Source organism: Sinocyclocheilus grahami, unplaced genomic scaffold (assembly GCF_001515645.1).
Source record: "Sinocyclocheilus grahami isolate Dianchi unplaced genomic scaffold, SAMN03320097.WGS_v1.1 scaffold32.1, whole genome shotgun sequence".
In the NCBI taxonomy this organism is placed as follows: domain Eukaryota; kingdom Metazoa; phylum Chordata; class Actinopteri; order Cypriniformes; family Cyprinidae; genus Sinocyclocheilus; species Sinocyclocheilus grahami.
Window position 1 is genome coordinate 1,504,031 of NW_015505211.1, and position 19,127 is coordinate 1,523,157.

The 19,127-nt window shown below is 37.5% G+C and overlaps 4 protein-coding genes across 10 annotated transcripts in view; 3 read left to right on the top strand and 1 right to left on the bottom strand.

Annotated features, from left to right (window-relative positions):
• The window catches only part of LOC107576862 (synaptotagmin-like protein 2), an 18,961-nt gene extending 15,091 nt beyond the window's left edge, over positions 1-3,870 (top strand). For 3 of the 5 annotated variants that reach the window (XM_016262987.1, XM_016263013.1, XM_016263006.1), the window contains 10 exons: positions 931-984; positions 1,390-1,484; positions 1,671-1,787; positions 1,951-2,120; positions 2,212-2,314; positions 2,387-2,548; positions 2,785-2,881; positions 2,976-3,075; positions 3,166-3,371; positions 3,458-3,870. In XM_016262987.1, the coding sequence (XP_016118473.1) occupies positions 931-984; positions 1,390-1,484; positions 1,671-1,787; positions 1,951-2,120; positions 2,212-2,314; positions 2,387-2,548; positions 2,785-2,881; positions 2,976-3,075; positions 3,166-3,371; positions 3,458-3,603 (1,250 nt within the window). In that variant the 3' untranslated portion in view covers positions 3,604-3,870. The remainder of the gene's footprint in view (positions 1-930; positions 985-1,389; positions 1,485-1,670; positions 1,788-1,950; positions 2,121-2,211; positions 2,315-2,386; positions 2,549-2,784; positions 2,882-2,975; positions 3,076-3,165; positions 3,372-3,457) is intronic. The other 2 variants (XM_016262993.1, XM_016262999.1) reach the window with 2 other exon arrangements.
• A 203-nt stretch (positions 3,871-4,073) lies between these two features.
• Positions 4,074-7,962, top strand: LOC107577012 (CREB/ATF bZIP transcription factor-like). Of its 3 annotated transcripts, none has more exons than XM_016263132.1 (4): positions 4,074-4,241; positions 5,920-6,707; positions 6,893-6,965; positions 7,518-7,962. In XM_016263132.1, exons 2-3 carry the CDS (start codon positions 5,944-5,946, stop codon positions 6,948-6,950), a joined length of 822 nt encoding a protein of 273 aa, XP_016118618.1. In that variant the 5' UTR covers positions 4,074-4,241; positions 5,920-5,943; the 3' UTR covers positions 6,951-6,965; positions 7,518-7,962. The 3 variants fall into 3 exon arrangements, with proteins under 3 accessions (XP_016118618.1, XP_016118626.1, XP_016118634.1); XM_016263140.1 differs by having other exon boundaries at positions 5,936-6,707; XM_016263148.1 differs by having other exon boundaries at positions 5,920-6,965.
• A 1,209-nt stretch (positions 7,963-9,171) lies between these two features.
• Positions 9,172-11,195, bottom strand: LOC107577033 (transmembrane protein 126A-like). Its single transcript, XM_016263156.1, has 5 exons — positions 11,073-11,195; positions 10,333-10,451; positions 10,044-10,237; positions 9,540-9,654; positions 9,172-9,445 (listed from the first exon to the last, which is right to left on the bottom strand). The coding sequence occupies exons 2-5, from the start codon at positions 10,443-10,445 to the stop codon at positions 9,247-9,249; spliced, it is 621 nt and encodes a 206-aa protein (XP_016118642.1). The 5' UTR covers positions 10,446-10,451; positions 11,073-11,195; the 3' UTR covers positions 9,172-9,246.
• Positions 11,196-11,973: 778 nt separating this feature from the next.
• LOC107578537 (disks large homolog 2-like) overlaps positions 11,974-19,127 on the top strand; it is a 238,295-nt gene continuing 231,141 nt past the window's right edge. Inside the window, exons 1-2 of the mRNA XM_016264486.1 lie at positions 11,974-12,663; positions 14,857-14,988. Of these exons, the coding sequence (XP_016119972.1) occupies positions 12,645-12,663; positions 14,857-14,988 (151 nt within the window). The 5' untranslated portion in view covers positions 11,974-12,644. The remainder of the gene's footprint in view (positions 12,664-14,856; positions 14,989-19,127) is intronic.

The window sequence follows — 19,127 nt, forward strand, 5'->3', positions numbered from 1 at the left end:
GTCCTCTTTTGGAAGACCAAACAAAGTAGTTTTGCTTTCACAACGGAAAACATGGTGGCCTAGCGTGAGCGGAAGCCGTGGCTTAGTGAGCAGAGGCCGGCGGCTAGAGTGAGCAGAGGCGGCGGGCTTGAGAATAGCGCAGCCGGCAGATTCAACGAAGGAGTGTCCGGAGGGCTTGCGGCAACCACATGTGACGACCCCGGGTTGGACTCCGCTTCGTCCACAGTGAAAGCCGATCCGGTGATCCACAGCGCAAAGTTGATGTATTTCCTCAGTGACCAGCACGGATCAGCTCCAAGCATGACGAAGCCATATCGTCCTCTTTTGGAAGGCCAAACAAAGTAGTTTCGCTTTCACAACAAAACACAGCGCCTTCATGACATGGCGGCGGCAACAACAATACTACAGCGAGAATAAAAGTTATGCCTTCTTTCTTTGCGTGAACATTTGGGCGGCGTTATGCAAATCTTCCCACATTGTTACATAGATATGTGGGGGCGTGTTAGAACGAGCCGTTTTAGATAGCCATGGCTGACTCTTATTTTTATAAAGAATATCTCTTTGGATTTGAGACTTTAGTCTTTGCAACTTTACAGATCTTCTTTATGCACCAAGAGCTTGTAACACTCCAAAGAGAAAGGAAAAATTTTAATTGCATCATATGACCCCTTTAAGACCTTATTCAAGATAAAGTCAAAAATGTTTTGGTCTTTGAGGATCATGGCTTTTACAGACCTGTTGCAGTTCTGAAGGTGTGACAGTCTTTTTCTCCCTCTGCTGGACATTTGTTTAGCACTCCCAATGTGTCTAGTGTAATCAAAAGATAGTATACCCAGGTTTCTCGAGCATTTTTTATGCTGTACTGCATTTTACTAACCTTTTATTTTTGTTTAAATCTTTATTTAACAATACTTTGTCATCTGAACCAAGAAGAGAGATGGAAGACTGATCCGAGGAGTGACATTGGGCTGAGTATGGAAAATGGTAAATATTTGTCTTTTTTAAGAAATATATTAATAATAATAATAAATCAGTAATAAAGTAACTACATTTCAAATAGTCTTTTAATGATTTTTAAATGATTTTGATAAAAGCCTCTGCTATAGCTTTTAAACCAATGTTCATTGATTATTATACATTTGCATTATTAAAGTAACGTAAAGTAAAGTAAAAGGCAGCAATTAAAGTGGTTTGCATTCAGTAACTAAACCAATTCTTCATATAAAATATAAAATGTGCTCTTCAAAATGAACAACTCTAGACTAGACACAAACTCTTCACAATTAGTTATTTCCACTAAACAAAAAACAAAACAAAACTCAATATTCATTTAATCTCTATCTGCATCCATAATGGGCATCCACTAAATTACTGTTTCCTTTGTCTCAGTGTCTGCAGTCACTTCCAACACCAAAACGTCCTTCTCCGACCCAGAACAGGTGAAGATGATGAGTATGTCTGTGCCTGCATTCATGCAACAAGAGGTAAAATACAAACCAAAACCCATGAGCCTCTTTAATGCTAATGTTGAATAACAGCCCCGACCCTGGATTAGTTCTAAAAAGTGTTATTTTTATGTTTTAACCTATCACCAAACACCAACATTTGCTGCCTTTATTAACCTGCATAAATGCTAACAACCTCATGTTGTTTGTGCATGTGACTAATAGATGGCCTGCAGAAACAGTGACTGTGCCTCAGTGAGCAGTTTCCACTATGACAGACTGAGAACATGCAACACTCCTTCTAATTTTAGCACTTGTTCTGAAGTGGCCTCCATGTCCTCTGTATGTAACCCGTTTTTAACACAACCCAATGATTCTGAATAGAACTATTTTTGCTCAAATATAATGCAAATGAACATATTCATCTATTTTTTTGCACACTATGATAACATGCTATTATAAAAAGATTTCTGTACGGATCTGTGTCTTTATGGGGTATGTATAGGTCACTGGTAGTGTAATGAGCATCTACAGTAGTGAGTTTGGTAATGTGGAGGTCAAAGGCACGATCCAGTTTGCCATTCACTACGTGCAAAAACTGGGAGAGTTCCACGTCTTTGTTGTGCAGTGCAAGGACCTCGCTGTGGCGGATGTTAAAAGGAACCGATCTGATCCGTAAGCAAACTAATATTTCTCATCAGGAGAATACAAATTCTCTCAAGATGGATAAACAATAATATATGTGCTTTGTCTGATTGAACTTCAGGTATGTTAAATGTTACTTGTTACCTGACAAAGCAAAATATGGAAAGAAAAAAACATGTGTGAGGAAGAAGACTCTGGATCCAGCTTACAACGAAATCCTACGGGTATGAGAATTCTAAACTTCTTGAGATATGTTTTAAAATTAATTGATGATCAAAGTTGTCATTTCTGTGCAGTTTAAGATTCCAATGGAGATGTTGAAAACCCAGAAGCTGAACACCTCTGTGTGGCACAATGATACGTTTGGGCGTAACATGTTTCTTGGAGAGGTTGAGCTCGATTTGGCCGAATGGGATTTCAGTAATACTCAGATGAATGAATATTTACTCAAAGGAAGGGTAAGATATCAATAGTCATGTCTATTTTGGACAAAATAACCTGTTAGGATAGTTTTTAACTGGTGGCTTACAGACCAATCTGTATGTAGGTTAATATTGTTGAAAATATGGACAGCAAAATAAATGTTTTTTTGTTTTTTTTTGAGAAAAATGTGAACAATACATCTAAAATCCTGTTTGTATGAGGTCATGTTTGTTAGAATTCCTCTAAAGTTTGCCTTTCTTTATCAACCCAGGTTCAGGTTCCCACCAGCCCAAAAAATTCTGTCGGCAGCGTGGAAATGAGTGCAGAGATTAAAGTCGCTCTGCGTTTTGTCCTACAGACTTCTCACAGTAAGCTGTTGACATTTATGATGCTGACATTTTATTTGACTAAATATATATTTTTAGAAGCATCTTCCTTTCTGATAACATGTTCATTCTGTAGGTCACAAGAACAAGGGGAATGGTGAGGTGCAAATATGGGTGAAAGAATGCAAGAATCTGCCTATTACCAGAGGTGTTGCCATTAACCCCTTCGTGAAATGGTATTTATAGCTGTTTTATTGGATACATTTGTATATGTGTTGGATCATCAGATGTGGGATGCCCATCCTGTGTGAATTTTGCCTTTTCAGCGCAGTCCTCCCAGATACAAGCCGAAAAAGCCGTCAGAAGACCAAAGTGTTGAAGACGGCATCTAACCCAGTGTTTAACCACACCATGGTGTATGATGGTTTCAGGCAAGAGGACCTCAAAGAGGCCTGTGTGGAGCTTACTGTGTGGGATCACGACAGACTCAACAACCACTTCATTGGGGGTATTAGGCTGGGTCCTGGAACAGGTAATTGAAAGAGGAATTACAGCCATACTTAAAAAAAATAAAAAAATGTAAAATTGTCACGACTGATTGTCAATATCTTATTGCAGGAAAAAGTTATGGCACTGAGGTGAACTGGATGGACTCTAATGTTGCTGAAGCAGCCCTGTGGGAGAGAATGATGCAATTTCCGAATGAATGGGTGGAAGATATTTTACCTTTGAGAATGATGGTCATGGCAAGAATGTCTAGATAGTAAGAAACTGAGGCATGGTGACACTTTTGAACAAATACATGAAAAATGATTGTGAACATGAAGAATGCATTATATAGGAAGACCGTATGTAATGTAGGAACTAACTTGATGGTTTCTTGACATTTCTGTTGATGAAAACAAAGAGAATGAAAAATATAATATGCCTATTATTGTAAAGTAAGTGGATGTAATGTCTTAAAATAAAAATGCCTGTTTAAAAATCTTTCAGTTTGCTGCAAATAAGATCTTTTGTTAATTGCCACGAAAGAGCACTATAAAAACTTTAAATTGTCCAACTGCAATCACTTGTATATGTAAAATTCTGAACATCTAGTAATAAATACAAAGTAAATTTTGTTGTGTGGAAGGAACTATAGACTGTGACAGAAACTGATTCTGGAAACAACAACAACAACAGCCAATCTTTGCTCCTCCTCTATGAGAAGCAATGCTTACGTAAAGTATCGCGATATTTCAGGACTCGCCATTTTAGTTCTTCAGTGTCGTTGGAAGTGCGTTGCTTGTAATTTGGCTTTGCAACGTCTGCCCTCAAATACCTTTTTTCTTGTTAATTTAGTTTTCTCGTTTTTCCCCCCCTCAACCAATCGACGTCGCAAGACATCAGTACTCGATTTAAGGTAAGTTGCTTCGGTTATGAACAAATATATAACTGTTATGTAGTTTGCTTTACGTGAGGAATCTGCTTTGTCACTCAGGCCAAGGCGCGCTGCTGCGGCCTGCTAACGTTAATCGAAACCTCTGCGAATATTAAATCCGTTGTTGTATTCGATATTAAGAGTTGTTTACATATTGATTATTATATTAAAAGAAAGAGGATGCATTGACTTAAACGTATATTATAACAATACCTATATATCAATGTTTTGTTAAATATCGTTTGCTAACCGCGAAAGAAGGCATCTGGACGTTTGTTCGTTTATTCTTTGCGATATTTTAAGCTGGAACTCCCAAAACTTACATCCTTTCGCCCTCGCGTTTGACTTTATCTAAGTTAGTCGAATACAGATGGAAATGTTCAGTGGACTGGCAGCTTTATTTACCCTTAACTTTTATTGCTTCTCCCCCATATAAATTAAAAAGTGAATGGAGATTAAGAATGTCCTTTTCCTTAATATAGTTTTTGTTCTACTACTACTTCCGTTTTTTTGGCGTGTTACATGCTGTGTGCATATCGCCACCTACTTTTGCTGTTATGCAGTCATAGTTTATTTATTATCAATTTTTTCCTTGTTTTTGCTTTCCCTGTTCTTACACGCATATATACACACATATTCCTACTTAAATAATTATTGGATGCTCCATCCCATTCCTTCTCCCCAGGCTCCAGCTGGCGCTGCGTGTTCAGCTCCTCCAGACTAAATCCGTGGTCTCCTGAAGCTCCAGAATAGAATAGAGCATCCGCATTCTATATTTAAATCCTTTCACTTAACCTAGTAGTATATATGTATTTTATTAATATCCTGTATCCTTCTCGATCTCTGTTAAACTCATATCCTAATTAGGGCTGGACAATAATTCAATATCAATATGTATCGCGATATAATTTTTTTCAATAACGGTGATATGATTTTTAAACACATTTCCGATATTTCGATATACATTACCAGTGTTTCCCATACACTGATTTATTTGTGGCGTTTGACTTCAAAATCAAAACGCGTCGCGGGTGTTTTATATGAATGTATCTCTGAAGGGAACCGACTGTCTTCAGAATAGGTATTTAAAACAGTTGAGTAAATTATTTCAGGATTCTGATGAATAGAAAGATCCAAAGATCAGCATTTATCTGAAATAAAAAGGTTTTGTAACATTATACACTATACCATAGCCTGTAGTTTGAAGTAAAAAATATTAATAAGGAGAGTCTGAGATTTATTTGACAGTGATTTCACATTTCTTGTTTGTATGAAGGCTAAATACCAATAAAAGGTGAACATTTATTTATTTTCGCCATTTTTTTCCTAAAATATTATATAGTTTTATAGGAGTAGGTTTCATAGAGTTGGCAAATTAATTTTTCATAAGTTTGTAGGTACAGACATCTGTTTAGGCCGTTTTTATGAGGCTTTTTTAATAGTGTTCATATCGATATCGGAATTATATCATATCGACCGAAATTGAGAAATATATCGTGATATCAATTTTGGCCATATCGTCCAGCCCTAATCCTAATAAGTATTTTTGTGAAGAGAATAGTGCTTAGTGTGTTTGTTTTATTGAAGTGAGCGCGTTTATGTCCAAATTCTTGCTGCTGTTTATTTTCTGCTAATTTCCAAATGTTTTATTTCTATGCAGTTTACACAATATCCAGGAACAGCCATGATCACCAGAAAAAGAGGAAGAAGCAGCCTAAACGCTGACATCACATGCACAAGTACCTCCCAAGAGATTGATAGTGGTTCGAAAGCCAGTGATACAAGTGAAACGAACATGCTGACTTCTCCAGAAAGTGACACCAATGATTGGGGCCTGGATGACCTGCTTGGCTCCGGGCTCAACTGGGACCTGGACAACGATGTGCTTGATACTTTCGTCAACTTTGAATCACAGACGACGACTAGTGATGAGACAGACCAAAGCGCATTGCTTGACGTTCCCTTATCCCGCAGTAGAGGTGCAGTCCAGAGGTCAAAACTGCAAGGTGTCTCTGGTCGGATCATCAACAAGAACGCCATTGCAGCGAGGATGAACCGATTAAAGAAGAAAGAATACGTCAGTGGCTTGGAACAGAGAGTTGGTTCTTTGACGACAGAAAACCGTGTTCTCCAGCAGGAAAACGGGAATCTCAACAAGAGAGTGGAAGAGTTGGAGAATGAAACTAGGTACTTGAAAGCCGTGTTGGCCAATGAGAGCATGCTGGCTCAGCTGTTGTCTAGATTGAGCGGTGTGAACGGCATGAAATTCTCTACCTCGCTTTTCCAGGAATCCAACGAGAACGACCACGATTATGCCATGCCGAGGAAGAGGGTGAAGGTGGAAGACAAAGATACTGCAGGTGGCATCTGCCTGCATGTGGACAAAGACCACGTCTCGGTGGAATTCTGCACCAAATGTGCAGAGAGTTCAAGCTTGTCGCATAAAATGTAGGGTCAAGTATTTTACCTTTTCAACGTTTCCCGAGACTGAACATTTGCACAAGATGTAAATGAGGGGACATGACGACAGTAGTTGTCAAATATAGATTTAACTGTTTAAATGTGTGCAGAGCTTGAATGGCATGTCTTTTGAACTTGCTTTCAATACAAGTTACTGCTAAACTTGTTGACAGTTTTCTTCTAGGTGCTTGGTCCGCCATGCTGGATGAGTGGGTCACAGAACATCCTTGACTGCTGAAATCCATGGTAAGGATCAAGCTGTAGAAGACTGCACAGAACTGGTTAACTCCTAAGATGAGGACAATGCTTTTTGCCAGTTCACGGCACAATATGAACTGTAAACAAACTATCATTTCTGTTTCATTTTCATTTGGTATCTGTTTAAAGTATTGAAGATAATCTACAAAAAGAAATTAAGCACTGTTTTTTGAATTACATACTTTGGATGTTTATTGGATTACTCAATTGCAGTATGTAATTTCAGTTAAATGACTAACTGAATTTACAGTTAGTCATTTAGTCAGTTATAACTCAGTTAGACTTTGAGGAAAGTAGTTAAGTGAACAAAAAAAAAGTTAAAAAGAATTATGTAAATGGGTGATGTTTCACAAAGGGCTTCCACGTATATTAATCTGTTATGTACCTGTTTATTCAGTGTTGATACATTGATGTTGATTTCAGTACAAGATTCCAGGCAAGTTTGTATTTAGCTGAAAATAGATGAGCCCTTTCTGAAATATCGCTATTTTTCTAAAGAATGTTTTTCATGTAGAACCCTTATTTTTCTTTATGCTAAAGTGGATTTTGCTGTGGGGAAAGCAGAAGAATCGGGACCAGCAGCTTGCATCATGGCCTGGTAAATTTAAAAAAAGGTAGTACACGAAACCGTGTAAGTGACAGTTTTTACTGATTCTTTATCACACCCCTAAAGACGTCAGATGCTGTAATGCTCGTTTAGCATCTAAATGAGTATTTAAACTCTCCTGTTTATAGTAATGTTTGACTACAGTCCATTTTACATCTGTGTCATTTCCATGTGTTTCATCTTGATTTGTTAAAGCACTTGGGCTTTATTTGACAGTTGTCAGGAGAAATGGTATGTTCTAAAACAATTTTCAAAGGGTCATGGTTTTTGAGTATGATCATCTATATGTGAGATGTAATGGAAATCCAAAGACTGCGGGCACATGGCTTCAGCTGTTTTGAAGTGAAATGTAATAAATTTTCATTTGAGTAATGCAAATTGTTTTGTGTCCTATTAAGATGTTAACTACACTCTCCTTCTCTTTTTAGACAGCACTTTCTTCGCTCTCTACAAGAGCCTTTTCTTACTTCTCGTCAAGGTGGATAAAGAGTGGTGGTGGTTTCTCCGTTATATACAAATGTATACTGCAAAATTCCTTAAGGGCTCTGGTAATTCAGTGACACCCCAAAAAACAAACACAGCTATTCTGTTTGGGCCATTGTTGGTCAGGTCTAATGACTGTGGCTCTCCAGCGTTGCAGATCAACCCAAGCAGTTCTGAAATGTATAACTGCAGTTGATTTTTCTTATCCTGGTACTCCATACTGCTGTCGGTGTAAATAGAACATCTTAATGAATATTTGTGCCAACACTGCTGTATCAGATATAGAAACTTTTTGTTCCTGTGGTAACAGCTTGTAGGATACTTTCAAAGTGATTTATAAAACTACCTTTTGAAATATTCAATGTCTGAAAAATGTTAGTGTCCACAAAGTAAATGTTAATGTTATAGTATCTCTCATATTGATACAGTTCTCATTGACCCAAATATTGTAGTATTTTCTCAAATGTTATAGTTTTAACCTGGATCTTCTAAATCAGTGACTGAATTGAATTTTGGTTATCTTATTTAAAAGCTAATGCTAGTGTTACTCTGATTACATTTCAGAACGGTTTGGTCGATTGTAGTGGGTAGGGAATTGGAAATGAGCTCAGATTAAAAGATCTCTTTGTGGCAGTAAATGAGAGTTATAAATAAGCTTGTAAATAATGCACAAGCTTGTTTCCCCAGTGCATTGTTTTTATTATTAGTAGCTAACAAAAACTGGTAATTGATCCACGTTCTCCATTTGATCATTTTATTAGTTGTACATTACCAAAAGGCATTTGTGTTTACACCACTTTTTATCCACTATTTTTCTCGCACATGCACACAAACCAAATGGTTTAGGCAAGGCTCGAAGGAATGTTTTGTAGTATCTGGTAACACAACGTCCAGGCAGTTTATGCTATTCAGAGACTTATAAGAAACTACATTAAATGTTTTCAAATACCTCAACTTGTTATTTAGGATATTTTTGGAAACCAGTAGATTTCTCCCTTTTCAACTTTTGGGTTGAGAGTACAAATGTATAGTTGAATTTATTGACAAGTTACGTTTATTTATGGGGGAAAAATACATCAAATCTTGATAAGACTGGGTCATGGCACTGGATGAGTGTTTCACTTCTTTTAATAAGATTTACAATATGATCATTGTCATCAAAATACTTAACAATAACTGCTAACCATGAAGCTCTTTGCTGTCAAAATCTGATATTTTCAGCATTTTTAGGTAGATGTCAAACTGCTTCGAGCTCAAATAGGATCCAAACAAACCCTGCAGCAGTAAAACAACATACATCTTCTGTACGACGGGTTTGCTGAGGTTCGTCCAGAAGCGTATCATGTTCCCCTTCTCTGGCATTGGTGCACTGTTATACCTGCAAGACAATTGGAGATTAGTTATATTCAGTCATGCATAACTTGCCACATTCTATTTTTAAGAAAAGCAGTATGTAGCAACACTGGACTAACCTGGCTGCAAGACCAGCATTGACAGGTAAGGCCAATAAAATGGGATATATGCCACCACCAACCACACCAACCAAAGCCCCTCTAATCAGGGTACAGGTTGGGCAGTTTAGATCACCTGCAATTACAATGTAGCTACTCAATACAATGCAGAACATTCGGAAACACTCAAGGAGCTTTCACGTGACTTGCTCAAGGGCGTTGCAAGGTAACAAAAAAGCGTAAGGTGTACAATAAACGCCTAACGAAACGAAATTAAATGTACTTGAGCTTAGAACGTAAAAATCCTGGTAATGGCATCGATCAGAAATAAAACGAGGTGTCGATTAAACAAAATCTAGCCGATCATGGTTTGATTTTCGTACTGGCGCGTACACATAATATCATTTGATTGTACCAATAACGATTGGCTGACGCTTTCGAAGAGGTCAAAGTTGAAGTTCAGACGCGAGTCACGTGGAAACCACTTGATACCAATCTTCATACAATCCTACATCCATTCCATACCTGACATTAAGGGGTTTGAGACGGTCGCAGTGTATAGTGCTGCAGTTGTCAGAAAGGGAAGGACAGCCATGGGAAGACTGGAAGTAAATCGTCCTTTGGTGACATTTAGTACACGTCTGTAAAAGCTGTTGGCAATCAAGCCAGCAAACCCAGCGTTGCCAGCCAAATACATGGGGCCGTATGAAAAGAGTTTTCTGTTGGGGTCATTACAGGGAACTTTCATCAGCTAACTGCAGTGGGGGAAAAGTTGTGACATATTATATGCAAAAACAAACAAACCCTAACTTACTTGTCTAGATCAGAGAGCCTTTCAAACTTCTTATTCAGCATTTCCGTAATCTTCGCCCTGGATACTGTATGGCCTTGGCCTGTTTCTTTCACAACCGTCCCGTTGTCTGTCATGTTGATCTAAAAGGGGATACAGATATAATATCAACAAACGGATTCATAGCAGACAGACAACCTTCTAACAACGTTGTGACAACATACTTAAAATGTTGATATTTCATTTTGGTGACCTGGAGACTATCACAACTACTGTACATGCAAACGTCACTGGCCTGAAGCGCGAAATTCGGCTGTTTAAATATCAACGGTTGGTTTGTCTGAAGAAAATCTGCAGCGGTTTATCGACCAGTGAGTTTTGCTTTTGTTTAATTTACATTCCAGAATAAGATTAATAATAACTCAACGTATTATTATACTATTAATTATTATATACATTCTATACAGCTTGCTACCTGGATATCCATGAAATTCATATGAATCCTCTGTAGAGGACATATTTTAGTAAGACGCCTCTTTATGAGCTGAACTTGATATGGCATTTTAAAAACGCTGCGCTCATAGCAAGAGACGCATCGCAACGGTCAAAGCAGTAACTCATTCAACCGAAATGACAGCTGGTTTGTTTTGCCTGTGTTGATGTGCAGCTGAACGTCAAACACAGTCGTAATACTGTCTATTTATTTACAGCTTCGTTTGCACATGGTCACTACCTCATTTATGCATAGTAGTATTGCTACTTACATACGAATGCGCTTTTAAATATGCGCTAAATTATTTCCATCCCCTGTTCAACAGTCACGGTCCTCAATGCCAGCAGGGCGCAGCCATGTCTAACCACATGTTCCAGTCAACTTTCACCCCGAGATCCAGGAACCATACGGCGATTACTATTGGTCCGTGCGTGGGCCAACTGACCGAATGAACGAACGCCATTGGTGGACGCGCCCTGTCAATCACCGCGGGTCAACCCTCTCGTTGCTAAGGCGAAACTGGTGATGATGCTGCTGGTGATACTGCACCCACCGTAGAGAGTCTCTGCAAACCAGCTTTGGCAAAAGATGCCGTGAAAATTCACAGAAAAAATGACGGGAAAGGAGGTGAAGTTGTTCTTAACTGCATTTCGGGACATTTGACGAGGACCTTTGGGATATATTTGCTCAGATTGGCTTAATTACAGAGACAATTGTGGAGCCATGCGTTATCGGAAAGCTGGATGAAACTTGCAGGTGTTTTCCGACAGGCGTCGCACCGACCGGCTGCTGTTTCATGGGGAAATGCATCCTGCCTTGTTTAGTTCAATCTGTCTTCTGTCTCTACCTCGAGATCTGGATTTCACACACCAGTTTGCCTGTATGGTGATGGTTTTGCTTGTGTCTTGAAGCTGAATTTTTAAGTGACGTGAAACTGGACAGCAAGATGATCATTAAAGTCTCCAATTTTAATTTTCTCTTTTTTCTCTCTCTCTGTTCAAGGATCGGAAAATAAAACACAAAACACGTGAACTTCATTCTCTCACTATGTACAGAACAAGTCGTTCTTGAAGAACTGTTTACAAGCATGCATCGTTCAACTGACCGGGGCACGAGATACCAGGATGTCATGCTTATTTATTCCTCAAACTGTTGCTAGACCTCCATATTGGCAGTTTAAGGATTTAAAATAATGCTTGATCAGCATATGTTGACTGAATCTAATCCAAGACAAGCCATGCACTGGAGACCCTTTGTGATTTGATGTATTTAGCCCTTTGGGGCAAAAAACTAGAGGTTAGATTTAGTTTAGATAGTCACTGCGCCTTTAATATTTGCCAGGACTGTATGGGTTGTGTTATGGACAGCGTGATTGAATTATGTTTATGTAGTTAAACACCAAATGCATTTAAGGAATCAGTAGTTGCACGAATATTCCAGCAAAATAATCCTCAGAGAGCTCAATACCGAGAGCATATGGACACTGGAGAGCAGTCTTGATATTTCTTATGGACTCGTACACACCAAGGTGCACTCGATCACTATCCAATCTTTCTATCGGATTATGGATTTATTTCTCATGTGCGACAGTCATGCGCTCAGCATGCGTTTTCTTCTGCAAGATGTTTCAGCGCGTGTCTCTTCCTGATTAACTTGACAATTACAAGCAACGACCCGAGAGCTGCCATTCTGTTCGCTTTTACATCTACATCAACGAAATGAGTAGGAACTTGCTGCTTTAGCAGGTGACACTTTCTCAAAAACACTGACAGCAGATGAGGGCGAAACTTTTGTGTTGCTGTTTCCATGCGTGACAATCCCACAAGGACATAAAGGAGTAATTATGCCCTTAAGAAAACGAGGTGAGAAATAAACATCAGCGTATGTACATAATTATGAAAACATGATTATTGTATACAACAACTGTCGTTGACATAATGTGTGGACTTTTTTTTAAAGGCGGCATTATTTCAGGTTAAAATTTATATGAATGAATAAGTGAAATTGTACACTGAAAAAAAAAATAGTGTAGAATTATTTTTATTCAGAAATAGCTAGTAAATTTCACAAATAATTACAAAGAAATTGCAAGTGTCACAATTTTGAAATAGAAATTCTGAAATACTATTTTCTTGCAAGACCTAGGCTTCTCTAGTAATCTGATATATTTACAAACTTGAAAAATCTTTTTTTATTTCTACGTTTTAAAAATCGTCTACTGGTGACAACTAACAGAACCTAGAACACGCATTTTATTTCTTTTTGTGTGGTCTTTTTCATCATTTTAATCATATCTAGTGAAGATACAATTTTTTTTGAAAGTATGAGTATTACAGTCTCTTAATATGAGGTCATACAAGCTGAATGCATAAGGTTTATTTGTCAGAATGTGCAAAATGTTTAAATATAGCATGACATATGTCAATTTCCACATGTAGCTATATTTATATAGTTGTGTCCTTAGGTAATGCAGAATGTCAGGAGTCAGGACTGGTTTTGGTGAATATGTTGCGGTTGCTGAAGCAGGCAAAGATGATCATATTATAGCAGGACTGTTGTGGCTGTGCCTTTTATTATGCTTATTTTATTTTGACTTCTGTACCTTCTAAGCTTAAAATAGTAGTGTAATTACACTCTGCTGTAAGTTTGTAGTCTGTAAAAATAGACAAGTATGGCCAACTTGCCTGTGACCTCGGATGATCTCGGATGCTGGATTGTATTTATATTTTAGACTGCTATGCAGCTATGTCTTTAGTTACTCTTTAAACGATATGCATGTCTACAAATCTTTTTTTATGCATTTTTATGCAAGTAGTATATCTCCAATTTTATTGTCCTAGTAGTTAATCATTAGCAGAATCATTAATGCATGCACAGTAATCATTTTCAAATATGTTACTGATTACAATGTATTTTAAATGTTAAAGTTTTATGTTGCTCAGAGGGCTCTGTTGAAGACAGGAATTAACCCCCATCCTGTCCCTAGTGTCTGTTTGTCTGTGTGACTAAGTGACTGAGTCATGCTCAGTCACTCTGATGATCTGTGCCAGTAGTAAAGAGTCTATCAGGGTCTCTGTACGTTGTTAACTGGTTTCTGTGTTATAAAAGCATGACAGTTTCTCTGCTGTGTTCTTAAAGGATGTCACATTGGAAGTAAAACTTGATTATCAGTTTAGATTGTCATTCAATTCAACACAAATCACTATTCGCAGCTAATTTTACTTCTAATGTGACATACTGAGTGAATTTTCCATCAATGAATCATTCACAGTTTGACTAGGAATGTGCATTAAAGGAATAGTTAACCAAAAAAAAAAAATTTGCCAAACGCATCACAATAATTCACATGACTCCAGTCCATTAGTTAACATCCTGTGAAGCAAAAAGTTGTGAACAAATGCATCAAAATGCTTTTAACATCAAAACGTTGCGTTTGACTCTATCCATAATACTGCTTACTGCGGTGAAACAGTTGAATCGTCTGAATCAGGAGAGAAAAATGCACAGATCAAGTACCGTTTACAAGCGAAAACAGTTCTTAACAAATATGTCAGTGGATTTTGATGTGAGAAGACAACAGGGGACAGACTTTATAACTGAAGGAAGCATTATTTTGGATTAAGGACTTAGGCCGGAAGTGATGGTTTAAAGTTAAAATACCTTAATGATGGATTTGTTTCTTACGAACATGCAGCTTTTTTTCTTCACAAGACATTAATTGATTGACTGGAGTCGTGAGGGATTATTGTGATGTTTTTATTTTATATCAGCTGTTAGAACTGCAGATTATCCATTGGTGAGCAAGTGATGTAATGTTAAATTCTTCCAAATCTGTTCAGATGAAGAAATAAACTCATCTAACTGAGAAGTTTTCATATTTGGAGTGAATTCTTCCTTTAAAAAAGTAAAAAGGGGCAGTTTGTGAGCGAGCCCTCTAAAGACATTTATTTAAAAAATAAATGTAATAATAAATAATAATAATGCATGTTATATGTTCCATGTTAAATGTTGTATTAAAAAATGCCAGTAGCATAACATTTTTTTCTGTCTTACAGACACAGCCAGGGCAATATGCCTCCTGGAGGACTACTGCTCCAAACTGAAGAAACCAGAGGAACAACAGCTCAAAACTGCCATCTTAAGAGTCATGGGCATTTTCAAAAGCAGTCTTTTCCAGGCTCTCGTAGGTAAGCTTATGTTTGTAAAAAGAGTCATTTTTCCTTTTAATAGGGAAATAGGTCAATGACAGCACAAGATGCGAAATAAAGTTATTTATAAGTGATTTTTTCAGCAGCATACAAATGTTCCTCAAATTGATTTTTAGGATATTTGCTTGAATTTATTCACGCCAAGAGTGTTCTAATGTTTATTGTTCTAATTTAAAACAATGTTTTTATGTCTTGAGGTCAATGTTTTCATTTTTATTATTTGTTCCATTAAGGTTGCATGTGCTTTGTCTGCTGATGTGACATTTGCTCATAGTTCATTCTTAAGCAGTGGGCACATTCTGCCGCTTTAGGGCTTTTTTCTGAAATAAAGTTATTTTTAACCTTGCTGATGTGGCAGGAGATGCTTCTCTGTGCCTCTGGTATTTTAAACATGTTCTTCATGAGCTCAAATCTCCACAAGGCAAGCTTTTGTCTTTTCAGTAAAGGAGAATCAGATTGGTTTTGAATCTTGACTGGTTTAACTCCTTTATTCATACTCAAGGTCAAATGCAGCTTAAGGACAAATGCTCTCATGTGCTTTTAGTAAGTATAAGTGGGGTGGTTTTGACTTCCATAATTTCCTCTTAGTATGTTATTAAATGTTTAGACACTTCGTTAGTTGAATATAGAATGTACAATTGATGATTCTGGAATCTGGAACATAACATCTTATCATAATTTCTGTAATGAGTTGGACCACTGTGCTGTCACAGTCTGTTAACATTCTCACCAGGATGCGGGTATTTATTCTGGTCTAAAGCAAAGGTTCATTCAATCAATTAGCAAAGAAACTCAGAAATGTGCAGTGCGGGGTGACTAATGGTCAGATCAGCAGCTCGTCTTTTTTAACTGGTTTTGATTTTGTAGCTGAGTGCATTTGCTCACTTTTAAGAAATGTAAATGTGTAAACGTAACACCATGAAGTACTTTCTTATTTCTTTGAAAAAAATGGCTTTGTTTATATATTTGCTTTATGTAAATATTCCATAGGTTTTCATGAAAGTGTAGGAAGTCATTCAGAGCTTTGTGAAAATTACAGCTTTTGCTTTAAATGGTAGTCGGTCATAGAAGCACTTTAATACAGAATTTCTTAATCTTACACTTATGTTTTAGCTGCATTTGCCAAGATTTTCTAATCAAGGCCCTATGCTTGCTATGACTTTAGCTCTAGGTTTTAAAGCTTTTACTGAGTTGGATGAGAATTAGTCATGCAGAAAAATTGCGTAGTTAAAAAACAGTGTGTTTAGATGCAATATGCTAAATCATAGTTCTGTGTTTAATTGCTGGTGCTGTGGTATTATGATCTGGGCGCAGGGATTTATAGAATAGAATAGAATAGAATACGCCTTTATTGTCATTGTATGTTTCTGTATTTAGCCTTGGATAGTGTAATATTTGTGAAATATTGCCTTCTTTTTCCTGTCTATAACCTGAATTCCTTTTTTTCTTCTCCGACCTTTAGCTCAACCCACTGATTGTGTTTGTGGCAGATTGCTTTCTATTAATTGGAAGGTGACGTGATCCTAACAGGCCTTCACGTTCTTTGCTGCCCTCTTGCAGTCATTCACAGATGACTCCACCTAATGCATTTAGAACCTAACTGTATAATTAGCTTGCATCTTTGATACTAAAATCTAATTTAAACAATCATGTAGATCTGTCAAACTTGTCCCCTTTCTGTTGATTTTCTATAAAATGCTGTTAAAGGTTAAGGTCACTGCCTGAAATAGCAGTAATCATCTTAGAAGGCATTAGCATGAGTGTAATCTGGACGGTTTGCCATCATGCCAGAGAAGTGCAGCCTCTTAACTGCTTAACCTATTCTCGCTTTCACCAGGAAACATGCATACCTGACAGCATAGGTTGAAAATTCTGTGAAAATCCATTCTGAGTGTGCAGGTTCACTTTCGGTGTTTCATGAAGAGATTCTGTTGGTTTGGAACCCTAAAGGCCCTGACATTTTGATCTACAGAACATTATAGTAGGAGTTATGGTAGCTTTGGCAGTACACAGTAGCCAAAATGAAATGGCCTGTGTTGTTTGTGGCAGGAAAGCTGAGAGGTTACTATAAGGTTGTATCACACCGAGTTAAGATCATTATAGTATTTTACTGTTCGAATCAAAAGTTCTCTGGAACGGCTCTGTCTTTTTTTAGAGTCTGTCCTTTTTGATGAGATTTCTTGGCTAAATATTCACTATCACAGCTGCTCATTGGAATTCTTTAGATACTGAGCCACTGCGTTCTAATCGTGAAACCACAATGCCAATTTGTTCCATAGAGGTTTTTAATGGGCCCTATTTGTCACTGTCATCTGAACAAGGTTGGACACTGCCCTCTTAATAGAAGAGCCATGACGGCGCACTCCTGTTTCACAGAGAGACCATCCCACAAGAAGCTTTTTTTTGCTCCTTCTGCTAAACTGTAATCAGATCTGTTACTCTTGCAGGAGGGGAGTTCCTGACACCAGGGGATGGATGGCGAGTAGCAATCTCTATTTGGTCCAAGTTCCACAGCTAGAACAATACAACTGCTCTGCTTCAGTTTCTAGAGTTCCAGAATGCACATCAAAAGTTTAGTCTGGCTTTGTGTCATAGATAGCAGGATCCAATAAGGATTACAAAGTCCGAATTAGATCATTTATTGTGTCTGTGTATGTGTAAGTGTGTGTTGTTCTTGCTTAATTCATGTTAGCATTCGCAAATCCATTTTACTACTATAGTTTAGCGTAATTCAGAGAGAAACAAAATGTGGAATAGGAATTTATACATCGGGAATTGATTGGATTGTGCAAAGTGGGCATTATGTACCAAAATCTATTCAGAAGTTAGAAGGGGAGGAGTTAAAAGAGGGAATGGGGGTGTCAGCCATAAACAAAGTAATTTCTGTGGAATGAGACATTTTGATTGAAAGTTTGATTTCATTGTGACTTTATGGTTAAAACGTTCACTTCAAATATTTGACACTTGAATATTTGACACTTTAAAAAACACTTTGAAGGAAGAATAAGATTAGCAGTGATTTTTTTTTTCCTGTTCTAGAATAATCTAGTCTCCCTGTAGCATGCTCTCCACTGTTAATCCTGCTGCTTTGTGATAGCAGCATGTTGGACCTCTCTCTCCGTCTTTTCTCTCTCTCCCTTTCTCCCTCTTTAATTGGTCTCTTCCTGTTTATTTCCCTTAACAAGTGGACGTGAGTTTATGCGCCTCAAATGTTGGTCGAAGCCATGCCTCAAATTGGAGGACTCTGGGTGAGGACTTTTGTCAGAGAGCGTTGGCTCTAATTACAGGTCAGTGTAATACTGTTTGTCAGTGAATGTCAGGTAAATGTCTGACCCAGATCTGAGATCAGTGGCTCATAGTGTATTTTGTGACTAAGTTTTATTGGGAAAAGCAGCATTGTGAGAGTTGTGAAGATAGTGAGTGAGTGATTATATGAGTAAGGATACTAGTTTTCCCGACACGTTGTATGAGCTGTGCTAATGGGAGCATAGATCACAGAGGTGTTGTTACAGATGGTTTATACATTGAGGCTGTGTCCTTAAAATGTTAATGATGAAGTTTTATTTGAAACTCTGATATGCATTTTCCTAAAAAGACTGCAAAAAGTTTTAGATGGTAATTCAATTAACATTCTGAATTTATTATTGTTTATAGTTTTTATATTTCTTTTATGTTTATTATAATATTTACGCAGAACAGAAAATCTGGAGAATTACATCGTACCATGATGTCTGTTTTCATTTTATTTTATTGAATATTTCTTGAATGTTATTTTTGCATGCCTAAAGTAAAGCTTCACCCAGAAATGAAATCCTAGTCATCAGTGCTAACCTGTACGCTGTTGTTGTTTTGGAACACATGTAGAATTTATTGCAGCTTATGTAGCTCTTGCCATAAAACAACGGTTTAGTTTACAGTGACCATGCCTGTCAAGCTTTGAAATAGATGATGAACAAACAAAATTAGATGTGGAGTGACATTAGTATGCGTAAATGACAATTGACTTTTTTGTGTTCCTTTAAACTCTAGTGTGAAACCCTTTTTCACATTTTGCTTTTTATGACTTTGAATCTTGGCATGTGGATAAACAGCCAACCTATGTGGGGTTTTTTGGGGGG